The sequence below is a fragment of the Octodon degus genome, unplaced genomic scaffold (genome assembly GCF_000260255.1).
Source record: "Octodon degus isolate 3935 unplaced genomic scaffold, OctDeg1.0 scaffold00023, whole genome shotgun sequence".
Taxonomy (NCBI): Eukaryota; Metazoa; Chordata; class Mammalia; order Rodentia; family Octodontidae; genus Octodon; species Octodon degus.
Genome location: NW_004524599.1, coordinates 13,087,300 through 13,111,532, shown reverse-complemented (window position 1 = coordinate 13,111,532; position 24,233 = coordinate 13,087,300). Strand labels below are relative to the sequence as shown.

Here is a 24,233-nt window from a genome sequence, read left to right as displayed (position 1 = left end):
TGGGAAAGATGTGAGAGTTGGTAAGGGGTTGACCATGAATACCTAGGGCCACCACCACATGATCGTCCGTGGGGAGGCTGGGGGTCCAGGGCCTATGGTGCACTTGCACTTCGCAGTCCCCCACAGGATAAGGCAGTTGTCCCTTCACCATAGGCAGATCTTTGGGCCTAACAATGTATAAAACTAGTATAATCCCCACTCTTTGGAGTTCATAGGGCTGGCAGCTGGGGCACAGACAAGTGAGTGAGAGGTGCAGGGAAGGAGGAATGGTGCCCCTGGCAGCTCTGGACATGCCCTGTAGGAGTGATGCCCAGGCCAGATACAGAGCAGGCCCATGCCAGAGGCACAGCTGGGTAAGCACAGCACACGTAGAACATCAGCCTCTGCTTGGTGTCTCAGTCAGAAAGAACCGCAGAGGGCCAGAAAGCGGGAGGCAGTGGAAACAGGATCAGAGGTCATAGGATCCCTAGAGATGAGGTCTGTGGAGAACAAGATGCCTTAAGATGGGCTAGACTTAGGCGTGTCTAAGGCATGTGGGAGGAAGGATGGGTCCCAGGGGAAAGGAGAGCTAAGATACAGGGCAGGAAAAGGGTCACTGATGAACGCTTTCCGCGGATTTGAGGGCAGTAGGAGGCATATGGTCATGGGGTTTGTTAACCTTAGGTGGGATGAAGGGCAGGAGACAAAGAGAAAGATGGATGTGGACATGGGGCACATCTCCAGCTGTGAGCACGTGGCAACAACTGAAGAAGTTTCCAGATAACTTCTTATTCCTATCTTTTTGTCTTACTTTCCTATCACTAGGATAAAATACCTGACACTCAAAAGCTGAGCAAAGAAAGGTATATTTTAGCCCACAGTTCACAGAGGCTTCAGCCATCATTGGCTGGCTCCAGGGTGGAGGGGCAGCCCAGAGGAGAAGCAGCCCATGTTAGGGTAGATAGGGAACAGTAGCAGCAGCAGCCTCCCTATCCTTTTATATTCTTTCCAGGGTCCCAATCTCTTGGTTGGTGCCGTGCACACCCAAGGCAGGGTATTCAGTAAATACATATTTACTACAAATACATATTTACATATTTAATAAATCCCTTAGTTCATCACCCAGAACTAAGCTAAGTCACTCAGTATCACCCTAATCCACTATCACACACCCACAGTTCCACCACCTCCAAAAGCTCCAACTTTGGAGCCCATGGCGCTCTTTGGGACATCTAGCCATAACAGTGACTATTAATAGACTGTTTTTCAGTCTTTGACCCTATGTCAAGGCATCTTTATGGTGGCCCCGTTTCTTTCTAGGTTTTCCAAACCTTTCTTCACCACTCTTCTGGACAGTGCTCTGCTAGACCCCCAGTTGACTCAACCTGGACAGTCTTGCTTCGTTTGCCCTGCCCAGGGGAGCTTCTCACACGTAAGTGACTACATAGTTTGGGAAATCATAGAAATGGAACTCCTGTTGTCACTCCAAGGAGAAAGCCAACATCAGTTGACTCAAGACAGGAGCTCTGACTTTCTGTCCAACTTCTAGGTTATTAGGTGAGTAGTGTCTGTCAGCTTGGGGGTTAGATGCTGCTGTCCTGCCCAGTTGATGATTGATAAAATAGGGAAAATATAGAAATTTTACAGCAAGCAGTGGATAGTTTTTTCTTACTGAGCAAAACCAAACTCATCAATGAGCTGATACATTAATGGTCTTTAATTCTGTCCTTGCCAGCCCTTACCCTAGTAGGACATTCTTTCAAAATAGTAAGTCATGGATCTTCTCTAAGTTTCTAGAGTCAGGCATCTCTCCCCATAGCCAACTCCAGATAGTGAGGTAGACGAATGAACACCTGTCCTCTGCCTACCTCCAGGTCCATGGCAGGCCTTGTGGCAGTGCCCCAGCTCTGCCCAGCATGGCCAGGCTTTCCAAGGACCCTGCTCCCCACACCTTTGCCATGGCTCTGATTCCAGTGCCCTTGGCCATGACACACAGTGCCATTGCTCCTTTGTGATAAGCCACTCATAACATGAAAAAGAACTCTGAATTTCTTCCACTTAGGAAGTATTTCCTGCACCCCAGTTAGTGCTGGAGTGGCCCGCGCAGTGCTACATCTCTCCCACTTACCACCTTGACCTTGTCCAGGAGCTTCCCCTGCCCCTGCCCTTTCTCAGGGATCCCACTGAAGGCCCAGTGATGCCCAGGGGTGGCACTGGGAAGAGCCAGGCTCTCTCAGCATCACCCTTGTGATGTGGGAAGATCCCGAGAAAGGACAGATCGGTGATTTACGTACAACACTTAAGCATCTTCTCTCTGCTCTCCTCCTCCAAGATGTCATAACCAATGCATCTGGGCACCCGGCTCTCCGTGCAGAGTTAGAGCTAAATCATGGGATGTGTTTAATTAAAAGACAAATGGCAAAATAAGGTTGTGGTGGATGCTTTCTAATTGTGGCCTGTTAGATTTTAATTACTCGTCATAAATTGTGAAAGCCAGTCTGCGGTGTGTCTCTGCACACCCCTGTTCTTCTTAATCACAAAGAAACGTTCTCGGCTGCTGACAGGATGGGCCTCACCGTCAGCACAGAGCCACTTGATGTTACACGACAGTGACTCAGCAGCTTGCTGGATCCAGTTAGCAGCTTTGCAGCTGCTTATTCAGAGCCAGCTATAGCAGCATCAGCTTTGGGTGCCGCAAACGGCCTGGGCTCCCAGGCCCTGACCCGCTTGTTTGTTACCAATAATGATGATGGCTTGGGAGGGACAGGACAGACATTGGGTTCCATAGTCAGTTAGAAAGGTGTCCCTCCCCGATGCCAGCTGTTTTCTCTCACCTTATAAGAAACTGGCACAAAAGCACATAGGGACTCACAGGACCAAGAAGCCAAAGAGCTTAGCAGTTGTGGCTGGTGAAGGAGTGAGGCCCAGAGATGCCAGGCACCTGCCCAGGAAGACAGGGTGGTTAGAGGGAGGGCTCAGGCATTCGAGTCCCAGCCCTCCTGACACCCAGACATGGCTGTTGCCTGTGCCACTGTGTCTCTCACTTAGCGCCACCGCAAGGAGAGTGTGGTGTGCTGGTCAGGGCCCCGCAGACCTGCCCCACCTAGCAGGGAGAGGCAGCAAGACACACCACCTTGGTGGCTGTTTCCTGATTGCTGCTAATGCAGTGTGGTGTAGATCTAAGACGCCCCCACAAGTCTCATGTGTTCAGGGTGGGGCTTGCAGAAGAGCACTGGCTCATGAAGGCACCAGCCTCCTCACTGGCTCCGTCAGTTGAGTGGGCCCTGAGGCGATGAGGCCCTGCTGGAGGAGGCTGGCTCCCTCTTGCTCTCCCACTCGCTCTCCTTCCCGCTCCCTCTGCTTCCTGGAAACCATGGGCTAGCAGTTTTCTTTCGTCTGGAGCTTCCACAATGTCGTGTGTGCCTTGGAGCCAGCCCAACACGAGTGGAACCTGTGAATTCACCCAGAATTCGTTCCCCATGGTGAAAGGCTGACTGACAGATACACTGTGTGAGAGAGAGCTGGGGGAACTCTGTGTTAGGAACCTAAACACTCCTTCCATCTTGATTTGGACGGAGGTAGGAAGAAAGAGAAAGAATCAGACTGTTGTATGAAAATGTTATGAATCAAGTCATTTCTACAACCTTTGAAAAGAGCTGATGACCAGGTTGGACTCCACTTTGGACATCATTTTATTTGCTTGACAGCAAAGTTCCAGGTGTGGTTGTGTGCCCTTTAATCCTAGCACTGGAGAGGCTGAGGCAGGAGGTTGCTGTGTTCAAGGCCAGCATAGGCTACACAGTGATACACTGTCTCAGAAAAAAGTATAAAAGGAAAAAAGAGAGAAAGAGAAATTTGGCATTTTTGCTTAAGGGTCCAGCATTTGTATGTAAACCTTTATTCTAACTGTGGACCTCTGCTTAGCGTCTGCCCGAAAGATACTAAATTCTTCTGTGGCAGATCTCTTCTTAGACACTTTCCCGTGCGTGGAGAGTTGCTGTTGTTGCTATCAAATAGACCTCTGTCCTTACCTAGAGGCTGAGCTAAATGCATGTCTGTCACTGCATTGCACACATGATTGGCTGTGGCTCCAAGCTGCCGGCAGTCCCGCCTTTCTTTTGCCACTCAGCACGACTGCATGCCACAAGCACCTGCACATCCTGGGCAAGTCCTCTCTGTTCAAGAAAGCAAGACACAGGATTCTAGCTGTCACCTTTCTCTGCTCTGTTTGGATTTTCCTGTGGCCAGATGTTACAGCAGGGAGTGATTTATGGAAGCAAAAGCAGCCAGGACGCACCTTCCAAATCCAGCACAGGGAAGAGAGTTTCTGGTAACTTCCCGGTAGAGTCTGCACGGCGCAGTGGTCAGGTGGAGCCTGCCATGGTGCTGCTGGCGGGCCTTGCTTGGCTGCCTGAGCTCAGCGCCCAGGACGGTGGGAGGCACCTGAGCAGGGTCTGGCACACAGCGCTCCAGTTTCAGGTGGCCTCGGTGCTCTGTTTCCTCTCCCTGCAGTCCAGGGTCACATCACTTTACTAATGCAAAGCTGTGCATTGTTCACTGCATTACCTTCCATCTCTGGGACAAAATATGAGAAAAAGACTGCTTGGCCTGAGTGAGATCGGTTGTGGCTCAGAGACGCCAGCTTTGTTTCTTCTGTGGTGCGATGGGCAGCGTGTGATAGAGCAGAGCTGTGCAGCTCACGGTGGCCCGAAAGCAAAGGAAGGACGATGGAGTTGGGGACAAAGGCCCACTCTTGTCCCCCTTCAAGAGGACACCCTCCAAGGACCTACATCCGTCCACTCAGCCCCATTCCCTGGAACTTCCATTCTTTCCCCAATAGCCCACTGAGCTATGAATCCATCAGTGTGATTTGCAGACCAAACCTTCACACGTGAGCTTCTGAGCGATGTTTCTTAGCCAATCTCTAATGCTTGTTAAATAAACAAATTAACAATATTTATAATGCTAATAACAATTATAACTGTTTTCTTTCTGTATTTCATAGCAGGCCCTGTGTCAGGGTCTTCACACATATAGTCATGTGCTAAATAATGATGTCTTGGCCAATGATAAGCTGCTATTTGAAGGTAATCCCATAGAATTATGTCACTCAGTGACGTTGTCACCATCCTAGCTTGTGTAACTGCACTCTGATGTTTGCACAGTGACATCATTGCCTAAGGACACGTATCTCTGTGTATCCCCACTGTCAAGTGATGCATAACTTTATTACATATGTTTTATTGGTTCTCTGTAAAGGTGTCAAAGTTGAGATGTCCAAGATTCATTAACCTGCTATGGCAGCATCACCTAGTGTGGCTGAGAGCGGGGCTGTGTGGCCCCCATGCTACACCACTCTGCAGACTGCTCCAGGAGCAAATAGGTTCCAATGGCACGCTGGGGACTGAAGGTAGCTTTCCAGAGCAACACTGGCAGCACCACCTAAGGTGGAGATTAGCCCTGGAAAACTGGACCCCGAGCCCACAGCATCAGGGAAGCTTGCTGGAGAGCAAGCTGCATTCCCACGGGTTGTGCTGTCGGCTGCTGTGGCGCTGTGGCCAGCCTCTCCCCCTCGTTCCTGTTGTGAGTTGAGTTTTCTTCTTCCACAAACACACTTTTCATAAATGTCCCATTGCAAGTGTGTCGGTCAGAAGCTCTCACTTCATCTCACTGTGTCTGCAATCATTTTGACTTCACCAGTACTCCAGGAGCATTCAGCTGCATGTAATCTGCAGTGATTTGGCAGTGGGGGCGGGGGGTGTGTTACATATCGCCATGTAGGCTTTCTGTAACTAGTATGAAGTCTGCAGTTTTATTACCATGTTCTAATGCATCTTCTGTTTAAGCATTCAAGGCTTACTGTCCTTTCTTATCCAAAGACTTTCATTAGTCCTGAAAACTTCTCAGCTATTATCTCTTCAGATACTGCCATGCTTCATTCTCTCTATATTTTTCTAATATTCATGTTCTCTTACTATTTCTTAACATCTTATGTTTTTCATTTCTGTGCTTTTTTTCTCCTGTATTCTGAACAGTCCCTAGATTCGCCTTCCAATTTACTAATCCTTCATTCAACTATGTCTTCTGTTATTTAACTCTCCTACTCATTTTAAAATTATAACTATAGGGCTAGCTATATGGCTTAGCAGATTAAAGTGCCTGCTTAGGCAGACGCAGGGAATGGGGTTCAATCCATGGCTTGCCATGCCAGCCCCGCCCCCAGGACATGCTGAGACAGCGATTGAGATTGGGTGTGGTGGCACACGGCTGTAATCCCAGCACTTGGGAGGCTGAAAACAGGAGTATCACTACAAGTCTGATCTGTGTAGTGAAACTCGGTGGACTCTGTACTAAATACATTAAAAAATAAATAAAATTATAACTATAGTTTTATACTGCAAATGTTTAAATTGTTTTTTTCTAAACATGCTGTTCTTTTCTCATAATGTTGTTTCATATGGTTATTTTACGTTCTTAAGCATTTGAAACATATTTGAACTCTGAACTTTTCATTTTCTATATTTTAGATTAGTCCTATATCTGAAGTCCTTGAAATGCTAACCCTTCTGTCTCTGTGCCTAATGACTCCAGTACACAAAGGGTTGTTTTCTCTGTGTGTTCTACAATTTCGAACCTTGGGTTTTGCCGTTCGGACCATTTCTGAGGTGCGACTCCATGACCTGCTCTCTCCCTGGGGCTGTTTCTGTACTTCCTTCTGCCCACCATCCACAGTCTTCCCCAGGGCCAACTTTTCGTTTATCTCTTAGCTTGAGGGTCTGAGGTACTGTACATGTGACACACTTAGTTTGATTTTCAGGATAGGCTCCTTCTTTGTCTTTTCAGAATCTGGACAGAGGTGAGGTTCCTTTCTCCAATCAGTGTTGTAGATGTTTTGTTTCTTTTGCTTTTCTTCTAGTCCGCTGTTAGTCCACTTTGGGCAGGAAGGTCAGCACCAGCTTCTTGCCCCAGGTGGGCTAAGCCTTCCCCTCTTTTAAGTGGTACTGCTCTCATTCGGGGTGGCTGAAGTATTGGGTACTTACTGTGTGTTCTTCACTTTTGTACCTGGAAAGTTTTCCCAAGCTGTCTTCTCATCTTCTTCACTATCCATTTTTAAAACTCATTGTTCTTCTATGTTACTCAGTACACTGAGGTTTATGTATCAGTCGGATCTTTGGTTAGTCTCATTCTACCATCATTCTAGAGCCTTCCTCCCTCTTGTAGTGTGAATTAGTTGTCATGGATAGGATGGATTGCAGCAGGCACAGATGGACTTTCTGGTCACCTGTCCCAGCAATCTGCCCAAATTACATTCTTCCCAACCCATGATCATCCCTCCACCCAGTAAAAATTCAGCCTGAACTGAAGTATCTACAAGACCAGGACCACACCAGTGTGTCTTCACCCATGAGAGCATGTCACTCTGCCATGTGCCTACGACAGAGGTATCCTGACACTTTGCTTCAGAAAGTAACTCGCAGGCAGTGCTGTTGAATTGCACCAAAACGTTTATAATGGACAAAACTCAAGTAGAGGAAATTGATTATGTTTCTCTCTAGTGTACCAGAAATCTAAGCCTGAAATCTTTTCTTCTTAAAGTAGGAAAATACCAGACTTTTTCTCACTGACTTTGAAAATGGACAACTATAACTCAATAATACTTTGAAATAGTTTATTGACTCTGACTTTATTATTGCTTTGTTGTAAGTTGCTGACAATGCATCCCTCATATGACTTCAATTTTTCCTAACTGAGGGAGTAGTTAGGAACAAATAGTGTTACCTCTGTTTTATTGAGACCTAGATAGGTCCATAGATTTTCCAAGTAGCAAAGATATCCAGACCACCAGAAGACCTATGTGGGCCCCTCCTGACCCAAGCAAAATTATTTTTTTATAGAATCACATTTTAAAACTGTTCCTTCAAGTTTCATCAAGGGAACAGCCTTTTAGGACCTAGTAGTGCTCTGAAACAGGGACAAACTTGAGACATTGGCCACTATCACCAGAAAGTGTCCCTCAGCCAGGATTAAGAATGTGGCCATGGAGGCCACTAAACCTCAGTTGGAGCCCTGCCTCTGTTGACCAGCATGAGGGGGCTTTTAAAAATTTACTTCTGACATCTGTGAGTGACAGTCTTCTCAGCTGAAAGCTGGGGAAGCAAAAAAATTCACAGTATGACGGGACCACAGTACGAATCCATAAGCTCTAGTATAGTTGTAACTTACATTTCTTTCTAATTGTTTGCTTAGTGCATATTAGTCATTAGACTGTGTGGTCCACAAAGGCCTAGTCATGTCTAGTTTCTTTTGATTTGTTTTACTCCATTTTTAGGTCCCTGGTAGCTAGCAAAATAAATAACTCAAAGTGGATATTTACTATTGATTTGCTAAATAAACTTACTGATGAATTGGATGGATAGTTAGATGGATGGATGGATAGTTAGATAGAATAGATGACATGGATAGATGAAGGAATGAATGAATGAATGAATGAATGAATGAATGAATGAATGAATGAATTATTGAGAGGATGGGTGTCTGACTCTGGAGACGGCGAAGTTGAATGTGACATGTGCTACCTCCAAGGTCTCGTCCCATTCTGACCACTTTTGGTCCTGGAATTTTCCAAGGCCATCATGCTATTTCACTAGTGATGGAAAGTTGAGGAGTTGGAAAGGTTGTCATAGGAGAAGGACAGAAGTGAATACAAGTCTAACAAAGAGAATGGAACCCCTTCTCCATCAACACTGTAGAAGCCTAAAATAGGTTTCCCCAGGATTCATCTGGCACAGGTTTTGTAAAAGAACTTAAGCATGGATCAGAAGATCTCCAAGGCCCCTATCTGACAGCAGTTCATCAAGACATCACCCCTATATTCTATCTGACACTGCTATGGATGGAGGAAGAACACCCTGCCAGCCAAATCCTACTGTGGTCCCTCCTCCTCTCCCACTCACTATTTGCCAAGAGATGACACTGATAATTAGACCCAGAGTGTCAGCTAAGGTATTTGCCAAATACCAATGTCATTGTTATGTATAGAAATTTCTCTGTACTGGTATAAAATTCTTGCAAAATGAATTCACCTGAATCTTAACCTATTTCACTCGCTAGTCACTATAGAAATAAAAGCTAACCTACCTAACACAGTCATGGGTAATTCTACTCCTTAATAGTGGGGTGAAGAATGATTACAGTGTGCTTTTTTGAATGGGCAGCTGCTCACACCACGTGGACATGCTGGACTGTAGCATCTCCATAGCCTTCTGTGGTTTGCAGGGAATGAGAACTCAGGTTAGCAAGGGCCGGCCTCTTGATACAGTAAAAGCACTTGGAAAAAAGTCCTCCACCTTTTCAGAGGGTGCCTGTAGGGGATGGTGGCTTACTGATGTTTTGGCTAAAGCTTCTTTTTCAAGAACTTTGGGCCTTCCTCTGGGACCCTATCCACCAGGCCACCTCCTGCACCACCTTAGTTGTATCCTCTCTGTGCACACACCCGCCAGCGTGAGCTGGTCACTTCTCCTGAATGTGTCCAGGCTTGCTCACAGTTTCTTGTGTGCCCTTGGCAGAAATGCCTTTCCTCCTCACCACTTATCCATGTGCCAAATTCATGCCTCACCCTCCCAGCCTCGGCTCAAGTAGCATTGCTTTATGAAACTGTCCTGCACTGTCCTGAGCAGGTAACCAACCTGTGCACATGCTGCACAGAAGCCAGTGTGGCCCTGGATGGTGCACAACGCTTCCTCCCTGCTAGATCAGGCATCCTCCGCACACGTGCCTGGGGCCACGTCAGCCTGGAACATGCCTTCAGCAACTCTATGCAGATAAAGGAAAGACCATGCAGTGGCTGCCCCTGCTACCTGTATCACTTGGGTTGTTTTGTCAGCCAGCATGTGTACTTTGCCCTTCACCTGTCAAAACCCTACTTGTACCATAAGATCTAGCTTTAATCTCATTTTCTGTGCGGTCTTTTCTGACCTCTAAGTTGCTTGGGTTTATGCCATTCATTTAACATTTAGCATTAGTAGCTTGTTCCTGTTAGCTATCTTTTCACGTAAGAATGTCTTAAAACCCAACTAGACATTGATCGTCTTGTGTCATTGAATCATGAGGCTATATTCTGAGAATACCTTGTCGGGTGACCTTGTCATTGTGCACACATTGTAAAGTGTCCTTATACAAACTAAGATGGCCACAATGTCAGTAGGTGGTATTATCTTCTGGGACCACTATTGTGTGTGTAGCCCATCACTGCCTGAACCATGCTCAGAGTAATCCTTCTTGCTATTACTTAGAGACATTCCTTTCTCTCACACCACCACCATGTCAGGCCCCAGACAGCCACTTCATGAGTATTCATGTATTGATCAAGCAATTTGCATACTTGTTTGTATCTCTTGGGATGCCTACCTCAGCACAGAGTAAATAATTGCTGATCAGCCATCTGCCCAGCATAGATGATTGCTGATCAATTGACTGAGTTGGGAAGGTAACACTTTCCCTGCCACATGTCTTCCATCCCCTAACCTGACTCATCCACATCAAAGTATCAGCAGACCCGGGAAGCTGCCTTGTAACACAGTTAAAGTTAGTTGTGTTGACTTTGGCTCTGTAACTCTAAACCAGAGAGAAAAATAAAATCTTTTCCAAATTCTCCACACAACTGAAAAGCACAGAGCTTTGGAAATCTGTACAGAATGAAGCATTACTTCATATTTGTTAGAAATGTAAGAGAATCTTTTGGAAGGCAGTGAGTAGAATGATTGGAAACAATTTGTTGAATGGGACCAAACACTACCATTGCACTATGCAGAGGGATGGGTAAGAACCATTTGCATAAACCCCAGACACCTCAGTTGCATAGTTAATGGGACCTCAGATGCAAATCAGGCATGTGACACCCCCTGCCATCAGCCTGCCTGTGCACCTTATGGTCTGGTGTTTGCTTTATCTTTGTTTTTTAACAGAGTGAGAATTCCTAATTTTTATTCCATTAAGAGTCAACTAGATTGCTTGGGCTAGCCCTCCCTATTTATTGTGTGTGGCAAAATATAAACACCATAAAATTTGCCATCCTGCCATTTGTAAGCATATAGACCAGAGGCACACAGTTGCCCAGCCATCACCGCCACCATCTCCAGAGCGTTCCTATGTCCCCAGATTCCCATTGAGCTGCCCTGTCCCCTTGGAGCAGCTTCCCACCACTCACCTCCACCTCCGACCAACCCCCAGCATCCCTGCTGTGCTTCCTGTCTCTGTCAGACTGACTGCCTCATCCCTCAGGTGAGTGGAGCCATAGAGTGTCTGTCCCTTGCTGGCTTTGTTTCCCTGAGCGGAGCCCTCAAGGCTTTTCCACATGATTGTGCATGTTGTAGTGAATGATTCATCTCAGAGGCCAAGAAAGTTGCAGTTCAGATTATTGTTTGTGTCCACTCAGCCCTTTCTCTGGGGGGTAAAGGGGGGACATTTATAATCTTTGGCTACTTGAGTAATAGTACCAGCTAGTAACTATGAGCCAGAATTACATTACAACTTTACATAATTTTCATTCACTCTCTCCCAAAGCCCTATGTGTCTATTATTTGTATCATAGAATAAGCACCCAGATCAGAGACTGAGAACAAGAGAACTAAGAGCTGGCGCAGGTCCTGCACTGAGGCGTAGGCCAGACTGCGAAGGACTCCGTCAGAAGATTTCCCCTCAGCAGTTATTTCCCTGCGCACACACACAGGCCCTGGACGCATCCACCCTGTGGGGCTGGCAGGAGCGGTTCCAGGGAATGAGGGGGATGAAACCTGGGGTGCTTTGAACCCCGGAGGACTTGCCCAGTGTTTGAAGTCAGAGCACTTCTCCCTCTGCCAACCTCAGTGTCTCTGAGGCACTCTGCTGGGCTGGGCTGACAGGCGTCCAACTTCTGTCTCTCCCCGCCCTGGTGCTGCCTCCGCCAAGGTCTGGGCTGGAGTTGTCTTTCCCAAGGCGGCGACTGTCAGAGGAGCCATCTGGCCTGGTTTCTTGTGACCGACTCCAAGGAACAGAAATCCCTTTGGGAGGAAATTGCAGCAGTGGAAAGCAACAGTGAGGCTTGCTTCTGTGAAGCCGGAGGACGAGCTTGGCCCTGCAAGGGCAGCCAGGGACAGAGCCTTGTGGGCAGCAGACAGAGAACACTGCAGTTGTGCACTGGGTGTGGATGGGGTGGGGAGGGAGGGAGTTGTGGAGAGGTCCCAGGTGTGCTGGCTGCAGAGGCGCCTCTCAGGGCCACCCTCCACCCCCACCCCCGCTGAAGCAGCTGGCTTCTTTTGTCACTCACTCACCCCAAGAGAGCACCTTGGCCTCTGCCTCAGCCCCTCCACTCCACCGCGGCAGGCTCCCCTCTAGCCTCTGAGAACCTTCTTGGGATGCTGGGACTGACAGGAGCCACAGAGCCCATGTGGTCCAGCATCTCACTGGGGAGGAAAATGAAGCCGAGCAAGGTGGCACACAGGCACTGTCAGAAGTCACCAGAACATGGACCAGGCCCGGGAGCCCTGCACCACCCCTGCTCTTGCTCCAAACCCTGTGGCAAATGTCCCCTCCACCATGTGTGCCCTTGGGGCTTTCTGGTAACAGCCCTTCTAACTGGGGTGAGCTGGGACCTCATTGTGGTTTTGATTTGCATTTCCCAGGTGGCTAATGCTTTTGAGCATTTTTTTTAACATTAATCCAAAGGAAAATAAAATAATTATTTAAAGAAAGAAGAAAATCCCAGCGGTTCGCTAGAAGTGGTAGAGTCATCAGCATCTAAGTGGTATTACCCAAATTTCATCTTCTTCTCCTCCCTCTTGGCTTTGTTAAATTGGGATGTAAAGGAGGAGGCGATCATTCACTTACTTCCCAGACCACTCACTTAAGCTGTGCCCAACTCTGAGCAGCGATTCATTATTCTCCCTGGCTTCTGTGCCAGCAGCTAGCAGTTCATGCTCCGTGGAAAGGGAGCTCTCGTTATGCTTGGACTAAGCTGAGCATCCAAATCCCTGAAGGGAGGTCAAAAGAGGAGCTAGAACTGAAGCAGAGCCAGACGCACCAGGGCCCAAGGGCTCAGGTTCAATTTCCAGGAACATGAAGATCAACTAACTAATAAAAGAAAAGAGGGGGAGAAAAAGGAGCACACCAAACACAAGCCTCAACCCCAAACTCTTACGCCTTTCACCAGGCCGCCTCAGGGGTAGGGCAAAGCCGTAGGCCCTGTGGCCCCTCCTTGGGGACAGTTTTGCTTTTTTCCAGTCAGTTGTGTGAGGTCAACCACTGTCCGAAAACATGAAGTGGGAAATTTCAGAAATGAACAGTTCTCAAGTTTTAAATGGCTTGTAGTTCTGACCAGGGTGATGAAATCTTGAGCCTCCTGCGTGGCCATTGCCAGGCGGGAATTGTGCTTTGTCCAGCGCATCCACCGTGTGGGTGCTGCCTGTCTGCGCCTCCCTCAGTAGCCTCTCAGTCACCAGGTTGCCTCTGCGGTACCACAGTGCTTATGTCCAGGCAATGCTCATTTTATTTAATGGTGGCACCAAAGCTCAAGATTTTCATTGCTTTTGGTCATAATCATCCTGTTTATTATTTCTTATCTCTTACTGTGCCTAATTTATAAATCAAACTTCATTATAGATGTATAGGAAAAAGTGTAGAACCGGTAAGATGTGGTACTGTCTGTTGTCCTCGGTGTCTACGGGGTGGAACAACTGCCTTGTGCCTCTGCATAGGTGCGCCAGGTTCTGTACTGATGCTGTCCCGACCTCCTCGCCCCATCCTCACAACCCTGCATCCTTACCTAAGCAGCTGAAATCTCCCAGACAGCAAAGCCCCAGGAGAGAACAGGAACCAGGTCTCCACCTGCACACCCAGCTCTTCTCCACACCACTGTGCCATCAGCCCTGTGTTTGCAGGGCAGGCACAGTGGTCACCAGGCTCCCCCACCCCCACGGCTCTGTTCTGAGTCCCTGAATGACCCCCAGCCCAGCCATGCGGTGTGTGCTGCAGGGCTCCAGACCACATTCTGCCAGGGACCAGCAGCACTCCGATTTGTCACCCTGCGAGTGGGACTCCCCGTGGACAGCCCCTGCTCCCTAATGAGTAAGCCCTGCCTGAGCAGGGGTGTCTGCAGGGACTCTGGTTGCACGCGGTCTGCTCTATTCTGGGAGGTGTTGAGCACGCACCATCCAAGAACACGAAGTAGCTGCTCTGCCGCAGATGGAACAGAGACTACCGCGGATGCCGTAGGAGCTGGGTTTTGGCTGCGTGGAGAGGGAAGGTTTTATTTCAAGTTCAGAGCCTGTCTGGTTGCCAGGGTGAGCCGAGCAGTTGTGTAACGCCAGTGTCCCCCACTCGCTAGCACTCTGACCCGCATTCCCGTCCCGGTCCTCTGAGGCCCAGGTGCCTGGATCCTCACAGATGGCCTCTGGCTGGCGCTTGGCCCAGGGGTCAGCAACAGTCTTCATAGTAGGCTTGGCCATTGTTCATTTTGTCACTTAGGAAGAAAAACAAGTAACAATTGCAAAGGGATCTCTTTTATTTTTGTTTTGTTTCAAAATGTTTATTGCCCAGCTTTCTAAATTATAAATGAGCATTTTAAGGACTCTTAAATGTGCCTCGTTGTGGGGTCCAGCGGGATGCCTTAGTGCCTGCACACCTTGCCCTTAATCAGAGGGGCACTGAGCCCGCCCACTGCCTCAAGCATTTGTTCTTCAAACCTTCTCTTAGACCGGTGACGTAGCTCAGTGGCACATGAGCCTGCCTGGCAAGTGCAAGGTCCTGAGTTCGATTCCTTGTCCAAAAAAAGTAAAGAAACTACACCTTCCCTTTTGGCAGTTTTGAATCATTTTATTCAGTATTGTGGACTGTGATCGCCCCAGTGCAACAGAGCTCGTTCCTCCTGTCTGACTGTAGCTGCACTGGCGGCCGCTTCCCCCCTCCCCGCTGTCCCTGGCCTCAGCCGCTCTTCCTCACTTCTTATACTCCGTATACGGATAGAACATAGAATATCTGTTTCTCTGAGGCTGGTTCATTCTACTTAACATATGCCCTCCACATTCATCCATGTTGTACAATGACAGAATTTATCTTTGCCAAGGCTGAGTAGTAGTCCAGCTTGTGTGTGTGTGTGTGTGGATCTGTGGGGGGGGTGCATGTGTATATGTGTGTCATGCATGTGTGTATGTGTACATGCATGTCTATGTGTGTACATGCATATGTGTGTATGTGTGTACATGTGTGTGTGTTTACATGCATATGTGGGGGTAGGGGTACATGTGTATGTGTGTACATGCATATGTGTATGAGTGGGTGGGGAGGTATGTATGTGTACATGCATATGTGTGTGGGTGGGTCCATGGGGTGTGTGTGTGTGTTTATGCGTGTGTGTCTGTGTGTGTGTGTCTGTGTGTGTGTGTCCATTCATCCACTGATGGCCACTCAGACAGCTCTATGTCTTGGGTGTTGTAAGCAGCAAACACAGACAGCAGGGGTCTCCGCTACACACTGGTATCTTCCCTTGGACAGCTACCCACAGTAGGATTGCTGGGCCCATTTTTGTTGTTGCTTTAAAGAATACAAAATAGAAAAAAAAATACAAAATAGTGATAGAAAAAACAGCATTAGCAATTTCACTAAACAAAGTAATAGGGATTCAACAGTGGTTGCTGTGTTACATGGTGTTATCTTCAAATTAGTTGTTCAGGTTATCAGATATAAACGGGCAAATTTGAGTTAAAGGAAAAAAAACAACAACAAAGATTTCTGCTAGTGAGCCAGGGAGATAGCTCAGTGGAATAAGTGCTTGCCTGGCAAGTGCAAGGTCCTGAGTTCGATCCCTGGTACCACCAAAAAAAGAAAACAAATCTTATAGACTAGGTGTGGTGGCACGCACTTGTAATCCCAGTGCTTAGGAGACTAGAAACAGGAGAATTACTACAAGTCCGAGCTGTGTAGTGAGACCCTGAAAACTCTGCGTTAACTACATTTAAAAGAAAGAAAGAAAGAAAGAAAGAAAGAAAGAAAGAAAGAAAGAAAGAAAGAAAGAAAGAAAGAAAGAATTTTAGGCACTCAACTGCAAGTAGCCAGTCTAACATGCACTCCATAAGGACGGGCCTGACAGTCCAGCAGACTAAAATGCCTGCCTCAGCAGAGTGCAGTGGCCGGGGTTTGTTCCCCGGCATGCCATGCCTGCCCCAACCATGGGGCGTGCTGAGACAGTGATTGAGACTGGGTGTGGTGGTGCATGTCTGTAATCCCAGCACTTGGAAGGCTGAAAACAGGAGAATCACTGCAAGTCCGATCTACGTAGTGAGACCATGCAGACCCTGTAGACCCTCTCCCAAATGCAGGGAAAAAGAGTAAAAGAAAGAAAAAGATTTCTGCTGGTATTTTGAAAGGAACAGTTAATGCTTAAAATTTTTTTCATTATTTTTTAAGTTATTATTATTTTGAAGCCTATTTAAGCAGTCATAATTTTGGTGGTCCTTGTTGGTACACGTGTGACTGTTCTCAGCTCCCATGTTTCCTCGCTGGTGGTCCCAAGGCCTAGTGTGGGAGGGAGCAGGCCCTCTCCTGCTGGGCTGTCACGGGATGGCTCCATCACCAGGGCCGCAGCACTAGGCCGGGCCGGGCGTGGTGCCAGGTGGGCTGTGGCAGACGCCAAGGAGCAGGGAGCAGAACCCCAAGCAAGTGAGCGCCCGGAGAAGCGCGGGCCTGCGGCTCCCTGCCGGGCCTCCTCCCAAAGCCATGTGGGAAGCAGAGGAAGCGCTCGCTGTGGCTCATCCAGGGCAGCCAGGATGGCAAGGGGGCGGGGTCACCACCCTGCATTCTCACCGAATGAGCCCCCTTCACTAGCAGATGACTCAAGTTTCTTCTGTGGCTACTGTGGTGCCCGCCCACACTGCAAGCACTGAGGGCACAGTCATTTGCCAAGAGCAGGTCTCAGGTGTCCCGAGGTGATACCCCGGGCAGTGTGGCCGATCTCCCTGCCCGCCCTCTGCCAGGCCCTGCAGACACTGGGTGGAGCAGAGGCCTGGATCCTCCCTGTGCTCATCCCTGCCCTCTGCACTGTGCTGCTTGCTGGCTGACTGACAAACCTCCAGCTACACTGGTGAAGTGAGAGCCCTTTAGTGCTCCAGCAGGCTAGGCCTCCTGCACCAGCTTCTCTGCACGAGACCCAAGCACGGCCAGTGACCCACTCCCATTACCCAGTATCCTGGGGACACTGAGCAATGGAATTCCAGCACCACAATTAAAAAGTAATAAGGAGGATCTCTCTTCAGTTTTGTTATGATGGTATCTGACCTCCCGAAGTCGGCAGTCTTGTTTCTTTGGACACGTGGAAGCTGTGAAATACATAGAAGAGAGCTTCCGCTTGCCTGCAGAGCTCCACGTGGCCCGCTCAGCCCATCTCTCCTCCAGGGCCGGTTCTTGTCTGCTGACTGGGCCCTGTGGAGCCGGCCAGGGTGGGGGTAGCTTAGTGCCCCTGCCGCAGCACTTAACCCTCTCCCCCGCTCCCTCCCAGTCTTTAAGCAAGAAAGGCTTTTCATTAAACCCTAAACCACAGTGTCCCATCTGGAGGGTGTTCCCATCTTGATCATCCCAGCCATGTCCCGCACTCATCAGAGGGTAGAGCCAGAGGGAGCAAGGGGCCCATCGGGTCTCTTTCTTGAACAGAATAACTAAAAGATGTTGTCATCTCAGTGGATTGCAAACCTGTCACTGCTCAGAGGGAGGTGGCTGTGGGAGTCAGCTTTAGATACTGTCACAAATACCTGAGACCTATCAACGTAGAAAGAACATTAGCTAGGCACAGTGGCAAGTGCCTGTGGTCCTGCTGCTTGGGACGCTAAGGCAGGAGGTTCACAAGTGCAAGGCCAGCCTGGACAACTTAGGACACTGGCTCAGCAAATGAGAAGGGTTGAGCATCTAGCTCTGCAGCGCTGCAGGCACATGTGAGACCTTTGGTCTGAGTCCCCAGGAGTGGAGTTGGGGTTGAGGCTTATTCTGGTTGTGCTGTTCTGGGCCTGTGCAAGGCATGACAGGAGCTCAGCACAGCTGCAAGAGAGGAAGCCAGGGTCCTCCTGTCCTCTGCCAGGCATTCCCCTAGTGGCCTGAGACTTCCCACCAGGCCCCCCCTGAAGTTCCTGCCACTTCCCAGTACTGCCAAGCTGGGGACACATTGACCTTTGAGTGACGTCCAGCTCCCACCATAGCATGGGGTAGGAGAAAGAGGCAGGAGGCGTGAGCAGGAGGTGTGTGTTTGCAGAGCTGTTGGGTGCGGCAGTCAGCTGCTGGCTTCAGAACACCTAGCTCGTGGTTCTGTTTTTGGTTATATATATATGTATTAGGTGAGGGTCTCACTACTCAGCTCGGACTCTTAGTGATCCTTCTGATGATGAAATTTATGTAACATCAAATTAACCATCTTGTGTAATTCAGTGACCTTCAACATGGTGATGAATTCCACGGCTGCCACATCTCTCTAGCTCCAAGATTTGCTTCACGCCAGGGCAAACCCCATAGCACTGAGCAGCTGTTCCTCATTCTCATCTTCCTAGCACCTGGAAGCCACCAATCTGCTTTCTATCTCTACAGATTTCCTTATCGTAGACATTTCATTTAATATGTGAATGTTGTCTCAGCGTCTTTCACTTACCGTGTTTTAAAGCTCATCTATACCGCACTTGGTTTCTGCCTGTATAGCAGTACTTCATCCCTTTTTATGGCTGAATAGCACTCCATTGTATGGATATACCACATTTTGTTCAGACCACACTTTGTTCATTTATTAGTGGACATTTCCACTTTTTGATAATTGATACCGGACTGCTATGCAAATTCCTGTACTAGTTCTTGTTCAAACATCTGCTTTCTGTGTTTTAGGGCTTAGCCCCCTCTAAGGAGTTGCTGAGCTGCAAGATAATCCTGTGCTTGTCCTTTTGAGGACTCAATAAGCTGTTTCCCAGGAAATATCCTGGCTCTGAATCCGGCCCCCGCCTCTCACTGACGTCTGTGAGCGTGGACAGGGTCTTATGTTCTCGGTGCCTCGGTTTCCTTAGCTGTTGGCAGGGACAATCCTGGTATTTACCCAGTGGGGTTGGGGTGCCTAAGAGAACTGATGTGTGAAAGGCTTAGAAGCCACAGCTGCTGTTACCATGGGGGAGCAAAGGGACGGAGTGGCAAGGGTTTGCGCTAAGAAAGCTGCAACATGGGGCACAGAGGAGCTCAATCGGGACTCTAGAGCGGGTCTCTGAGGACGCCCTCCTGCTTTATGGCATCCTTCCTCTTAACCTTCCCAGGATAAGCTAAGGGTGGGCTTGTGTCTGTGGTTGTCATGGTAACCACACTTGGTGACCAGAAGGCCTGGGACTTCTATTCTTGACCAGCTCTACCAGGAGAGGAGGCAAATGGTCCCCAGGCCTGCAGCCGGCAACTGAGTCTGGCTAGGGAAGCCCCGTCCCCCAGCTGGGTTCCTGTGGCTCCCAACACACCTGGGCTCTGGGCCTGGCTGCACCGTAGGAACCTGTCATCCCTAAAGATGGGCTCTGGGCAGAAGGGAGAGCTTATGCGGGCCACATTGACCAAGCCAGCCTGGGAAGAGAAGGCCCCTGAATCCCAGGAGGTATTGGGCAGCCAGCACCAAGGCAGATGCTTCACTTCCCAGGCCAGTTCTACCTAGCCACTGTCTGGCATTGAAACAGGAACAGGAGAGGAAAGGTGGAGGAGCCCCCAGAGAGTGCTATCGCCAGGCACTAGGAACCCTCATGACAGGGACAGTCAGGTCTTCCCATGGGGACAAGGGGTGGCCCAGGTGCTGGCTGCACCTGCAGCCCACTTGTACAAGGCCATGTTGTGCCAGAAGGCCAGCTCTGCCTCGCCTGCCCAAGACCATGCGACCTGGCCCTGGCCAGGCTCAGACGTGGATGATGTCCCAGACAAGGCTCACCAGGGGACTGGAAAAGAAGCACTTCTATGGCTGTGAAGTTGCACGGGCCTCTCATAACAAAGGAAAATTAGAGAAAGCATGCTAAGTCCTAACCCCTCAGCCACAAGAGGGCCCTGGGGAGAGCTGTGGTGCCTGGCCTTTCTGATTAGATCAGGCAGGGTGTGTCGCAAGCTATAGGCCTTGCTGCTGCCTCTGCACTCTTCAGAGCTACTTGGCTCTTCCCTGGGGCACCTGGAGTCCCTGTCTGCACAGAACGCCTGTGACATGCAGTCAGTGTGGCGTAGTTACCCGCGTGCTTCCCACGGCTGGCAGGGGTGCTGAGAGTGTGCTTCACTCACACGGTTATTTTCTGTGCCCTGGTAAAGGCAGAGGCAGGCTGACACTGGTGCCCATCCTGTCTGCCTGTCATTGTCGCCTGGGAGCCTGGGAAAACCCTGAGCTCCAGCCATAGCTGCCGGCTGCTGAATCAGACTCTCGAGGGCTTAGCCAGGAAATCAGGTCTGTCAAAAGTATCCGTCCCAGGGGACTTGGAGGCACCAGGCCCAGTGGGACCCAGCAGTCTTGATTATTCAGACCAGCATTGCCCCACATGCCACTGTCTCCTGAAGCATTAAAAGAGGCAGTCATCCTGGTAGGTGGCTCTGTAACGAGATGCAAGCACAATCCTGGCTCCGGGCATGGTTCTCCGCTGTGGTTGGAGGGTGCTGGATCCTGGCAGGTGTACGTGCTCCCACAAGCACAGGCACGTCTGTTACTCACCCGCCTTGCTCTGTCCCCTCTCCAGGACGCACAGGACCAGCCACTGTTACCGCATCACCTACCGCCACATGGAGCGGACACTATCCCAGAGGGAAGTCAGCCACGTCCACCAAGGCATCCAGGCAGCCGCGGTGCAGCAGCTGGGTGTGGATGGCCGATTTTGATGTCGCCACGTGAGCTCCAGGGTCTGTGGAGAGAGGAAACGATGCTCTACGTAAGCTGGAGCCTCAGGCATCTTCTGATGAATGGGGATGTGAAGAAAATAAAGGGTCACTCCTAAGAAAGTGTCCGCACGTGTTCATCTTTAATGTGGAGGAAAGGAAAAGGAGAAAAGAACAGTGCCCCCTCTTTCCCTTCTCGACACACTTTGCCCCTCGGCTCTCTGCACGGTTCGTCAGTCAATCCCAGGGAGCCATCACGCGTGGGCCGAATCTGAGGCCCACAGGCTGTGGCGCTCGGGTAGCAGGCACAGCCAGCCGCGCGGAGGGCCAGCGAGAGTCCCTCGCGCTGGTCGAGGAGCATGTGGCTGGACTGTGATTCCCCCGCCCCTTGCTCACGCAGATCCAGGGGTTGTGGCCGCCTGGGTGGAGCGGGTCTGCCACAGCACTTCCCCAAGGCTCAGATGACCATTAGTATTTTTTGGCAATAAAGTTTTTTTTTTCCTCCAATGCAATAGCACTGTGTTTATAAACACAGGGTGTTATAAACACAGTGCTGTTGCACAGTTAGATTGCCACGCAGTGTGGCATGAACGCGTGCACTGGGAGACCACTGAAGTCACGAGGCTTGCTCTGGGGTGGGGGTCACTGGGCTGCAGCAGTCTGCACCCAAACTCGCAGTGCCTCCAAGATGTAGGTGGCCGAAGAGGGAACCTTCAGAATTAGGAATTAGCGCCTTAATACACTGCTCTTCTTTGTTCTGCAAAGGGCAGGCTTCAAAGAAGACCCAGGGGCTTCCCTCCAATGAAAAGGGAGCCGTGCCTCTGAGCCAGGAGACCACCATTAGCCAAGCGCAAACTGGCCTGGAGTCAGGTCCCACCCACAGGGCGTGGCCTGCCACTTCTGCACTGATAAGAAGGAAAGAGCTCCAGCTGCCCCAGCCCGGGATGCACGCAGAGGGCCAGGTCCCCCAGTCCTTCCAGTTCTGTTCCCAACAAGAGGCCTGGGCTTCCAAGGCGACCTTTAGGGAGGAATGCGGGCCTTTGATGCCCCCCTTTCTGTCCTAGGCACTTTGTAGTCTGCCTGCTTCACTCATGACCAGTTTTACTAATCAGATTTCGTGCCTGGTAAGATGCTGCCGGCTGATGGAGCACTGTGAGTGCTGGGATAAATATTTGATGAGCAGTGGCCATTATGAGCGGGACGTGGGGGTGGGCGGCTGCACCCACAGGGAAGGAATGGCTTTAATAGCGTCTCGGCCTGTTAATGTGCACTTTGCCCTTGGACCTCCAAGGGAATTCCGGAGGCCGCACACCCGGCCTGGAAGTGAAGCCCCGTCCAGAGGCCTGGGGGCCTGGCATGACCCCTCCAGTGCAGGACCAGCGGGGACACAGTGAGGCCAGATGGTGTCTGCTTATTCAGCAGCCTCTGCAGAGAACCACTCCTGCCCAGCCCTGGGCTGCGTTTCTGCATGACTCCTCCATCTGCATGACTGCTAGACCTTCACGCTCTCTCTCACACAAGCCAGGTGGGAACCAGCCAAATAATGGGGGTTCTATTCTCATTGTGCCGTGCCAGCCTCACAACCGGGGGTGTGCTGAGACTACAACTGAGACTGGGCATGGTGGCACGTGCTTGTAATCCCAGCGCTTGGGAGGCTGAAAACTGGAGGATCATTCCGAGACTCACCTGTGTAGTGAGACCCTGTATGAAATACATTAAAAAATAAATAAATAATAAAGAGAAAACAAGCCAGATGGGTGACAAGCGAACACCCTGGCACCAGCCCAGGCCCCCAGCTTAAGCAAATACTTGTCAAATACAGGGCTTCTGCCCAGCCTGATCCTGAAGTCTGGGGCTGGGCTATGCTCAGGAGGGTACCCACAGTGCTCCCGCCTCAAACATCCCCCAAATGCTCCATGAGGAACAATCGACTGTTACCCAAATTTCCTTACTGGGGAAACAGAAATCTAAAGAAACCCCAAGACTTGGTGGCAGACTCCAGCCATAGCCTCCAAATCAGTAGCATCCCCCTGAGCAGGAGCCAGCTGGGTATGGCCCTGTGCCCCCTGCTGCTCACGGGGCATTTGTGCTAAGGACTCAGAGCCCCCAGGGCCCAATGCTGCCACTGGCCACTGTGCTAGGAATGGACCCATCCCACCACCCAGGAGCCTGGGGAACATCTGGCTCTCCATGTTTTCATTTGATTTTCATAGCAAAGTAAGCAATACGGAGGAAAAAAGAGAGGGAAGGCAAGCCCTCCTGGGAGCAGCCCCTTTGCAGCTCAGTACCCAAGAGCTCAGTCCCGGAACCTCCATTCCCTCCTTGCCAATGGAGTGGGACAGTTGGTCCTGGTGACTCCTGGGTTGGCTGAGAGCTGCCTGGGGATCAGCACAGTGCGCTTCGAGTTTGTCCAGGTGCATCACAGGGTAGAGGCGGGAGCTGCATCTTCACCCTGTCCTCTGCCTCCTTGGCTCTTCTTCCCCGCACCGCTTCTTGGCCACCTCCCTTCCGCCACCATGACTTCGCCTGGGAGTAGCCACCAGGGATGGAGACCTGAGTCCATGAGCCAGCGCAAGCCTCCCCTCCCTTCACTGGAGGTATCTATTGTTTTGCGCCAGCAGTGGGAGAGCTTGCCAAGCCTTGCCAGGAACTGGCAAGGAGACACCACGCTGGATACAGCCCAGCCCCAAGGAGCCTTGGTGGGGGCCTGCTCTGGGCTCTGAGGTCTCTAGTTCTTATCCCAGGAGAGAATGAGGAAACCATGATTCCTTAGGATTGGAAGGGATCCCAAGGGCATCCACATCTCTTAATCCACATGCAAGGATACTGAATGCCAACCTGTGGTTTCAGTGCCAGCTCCTGCCTCTGGGCCACCAGCAGCACCCACCAACAGACCAAGGACCTCCCAATAGGTGTGAAGCAATGTGGCCTGGGGTTGGGACCAGTGTGGGTTCTGTGGGGAGAGCCTGACAGAGGAGCTCCAGAGCAGCCAGCCAGATGCTAGGACATGAACAGCAGTAGAAAGCCAGCTCCTGAGTGACAGAGGAAACCAAACCTACAGAATGTAAGGACCTGCTCAGCAGGCCTTTCCCAGGTGGAGGTGTGGCCAGCACCAGAGACGGAGAGGTTCGGCCAAGAGCATGTTGGCTGTGATTTCTCTTTTCTTCTTCCTCCCTCCCTCTTCCCTCTATCCTTTGCTTTCCTCTCCCTCTCTACCTCTCTCTCTGTCTAGCCTTAGGGAGGACTTCACATCCACCATCCACACAATGGAGAGAACACTGAGATCCACAGGCGAATCAAGGTGGGCACTTGAAACCAGGAAGCTGCAGGATGGACTTCAAAGGAACTCAGCGTGTTGTGGTGCTGTCTGCATTCCTGCTGCACCC

General features: G+C 50.2%; 1 protein-coding gene across 5 annotated transcripts in view; it reads left to right on the top strand.

The window, feature by feature from the left end:
* Positions 1-21,174, top strand: part of Fars2 (phenylalanyl-tRNA synthetase 2, mitochondrial) — a 538,274-nt gene extending 517,100 nt beyond the window's left edge. For 4 of the 5 annotated variants that reach the window (XM_023712146.1, XM_023712144.1, XM_023712147.1 and 1 more), the window contains 2 exons: positions 18,421-18,607; positions 20,712-20,796. In XM_023712146.1, the coding sequence (XP_023567914.1) occupies positions 18,421-18,604 (184 nt within the window). In that variant the 3' untranslated portion in view covers positions 18,605-18,607; positions 20,712-20,796. Of the gene's footprint in view, positions 1-18,420; positions 18,608-20,711 lie in introns of all 5 variants that reach the window. The other variant, XM_023712148.1, reaches the window with a different exon arrangement.
* Positions 21,175-24,233: the final 3,059 nt, after the last annotated feature.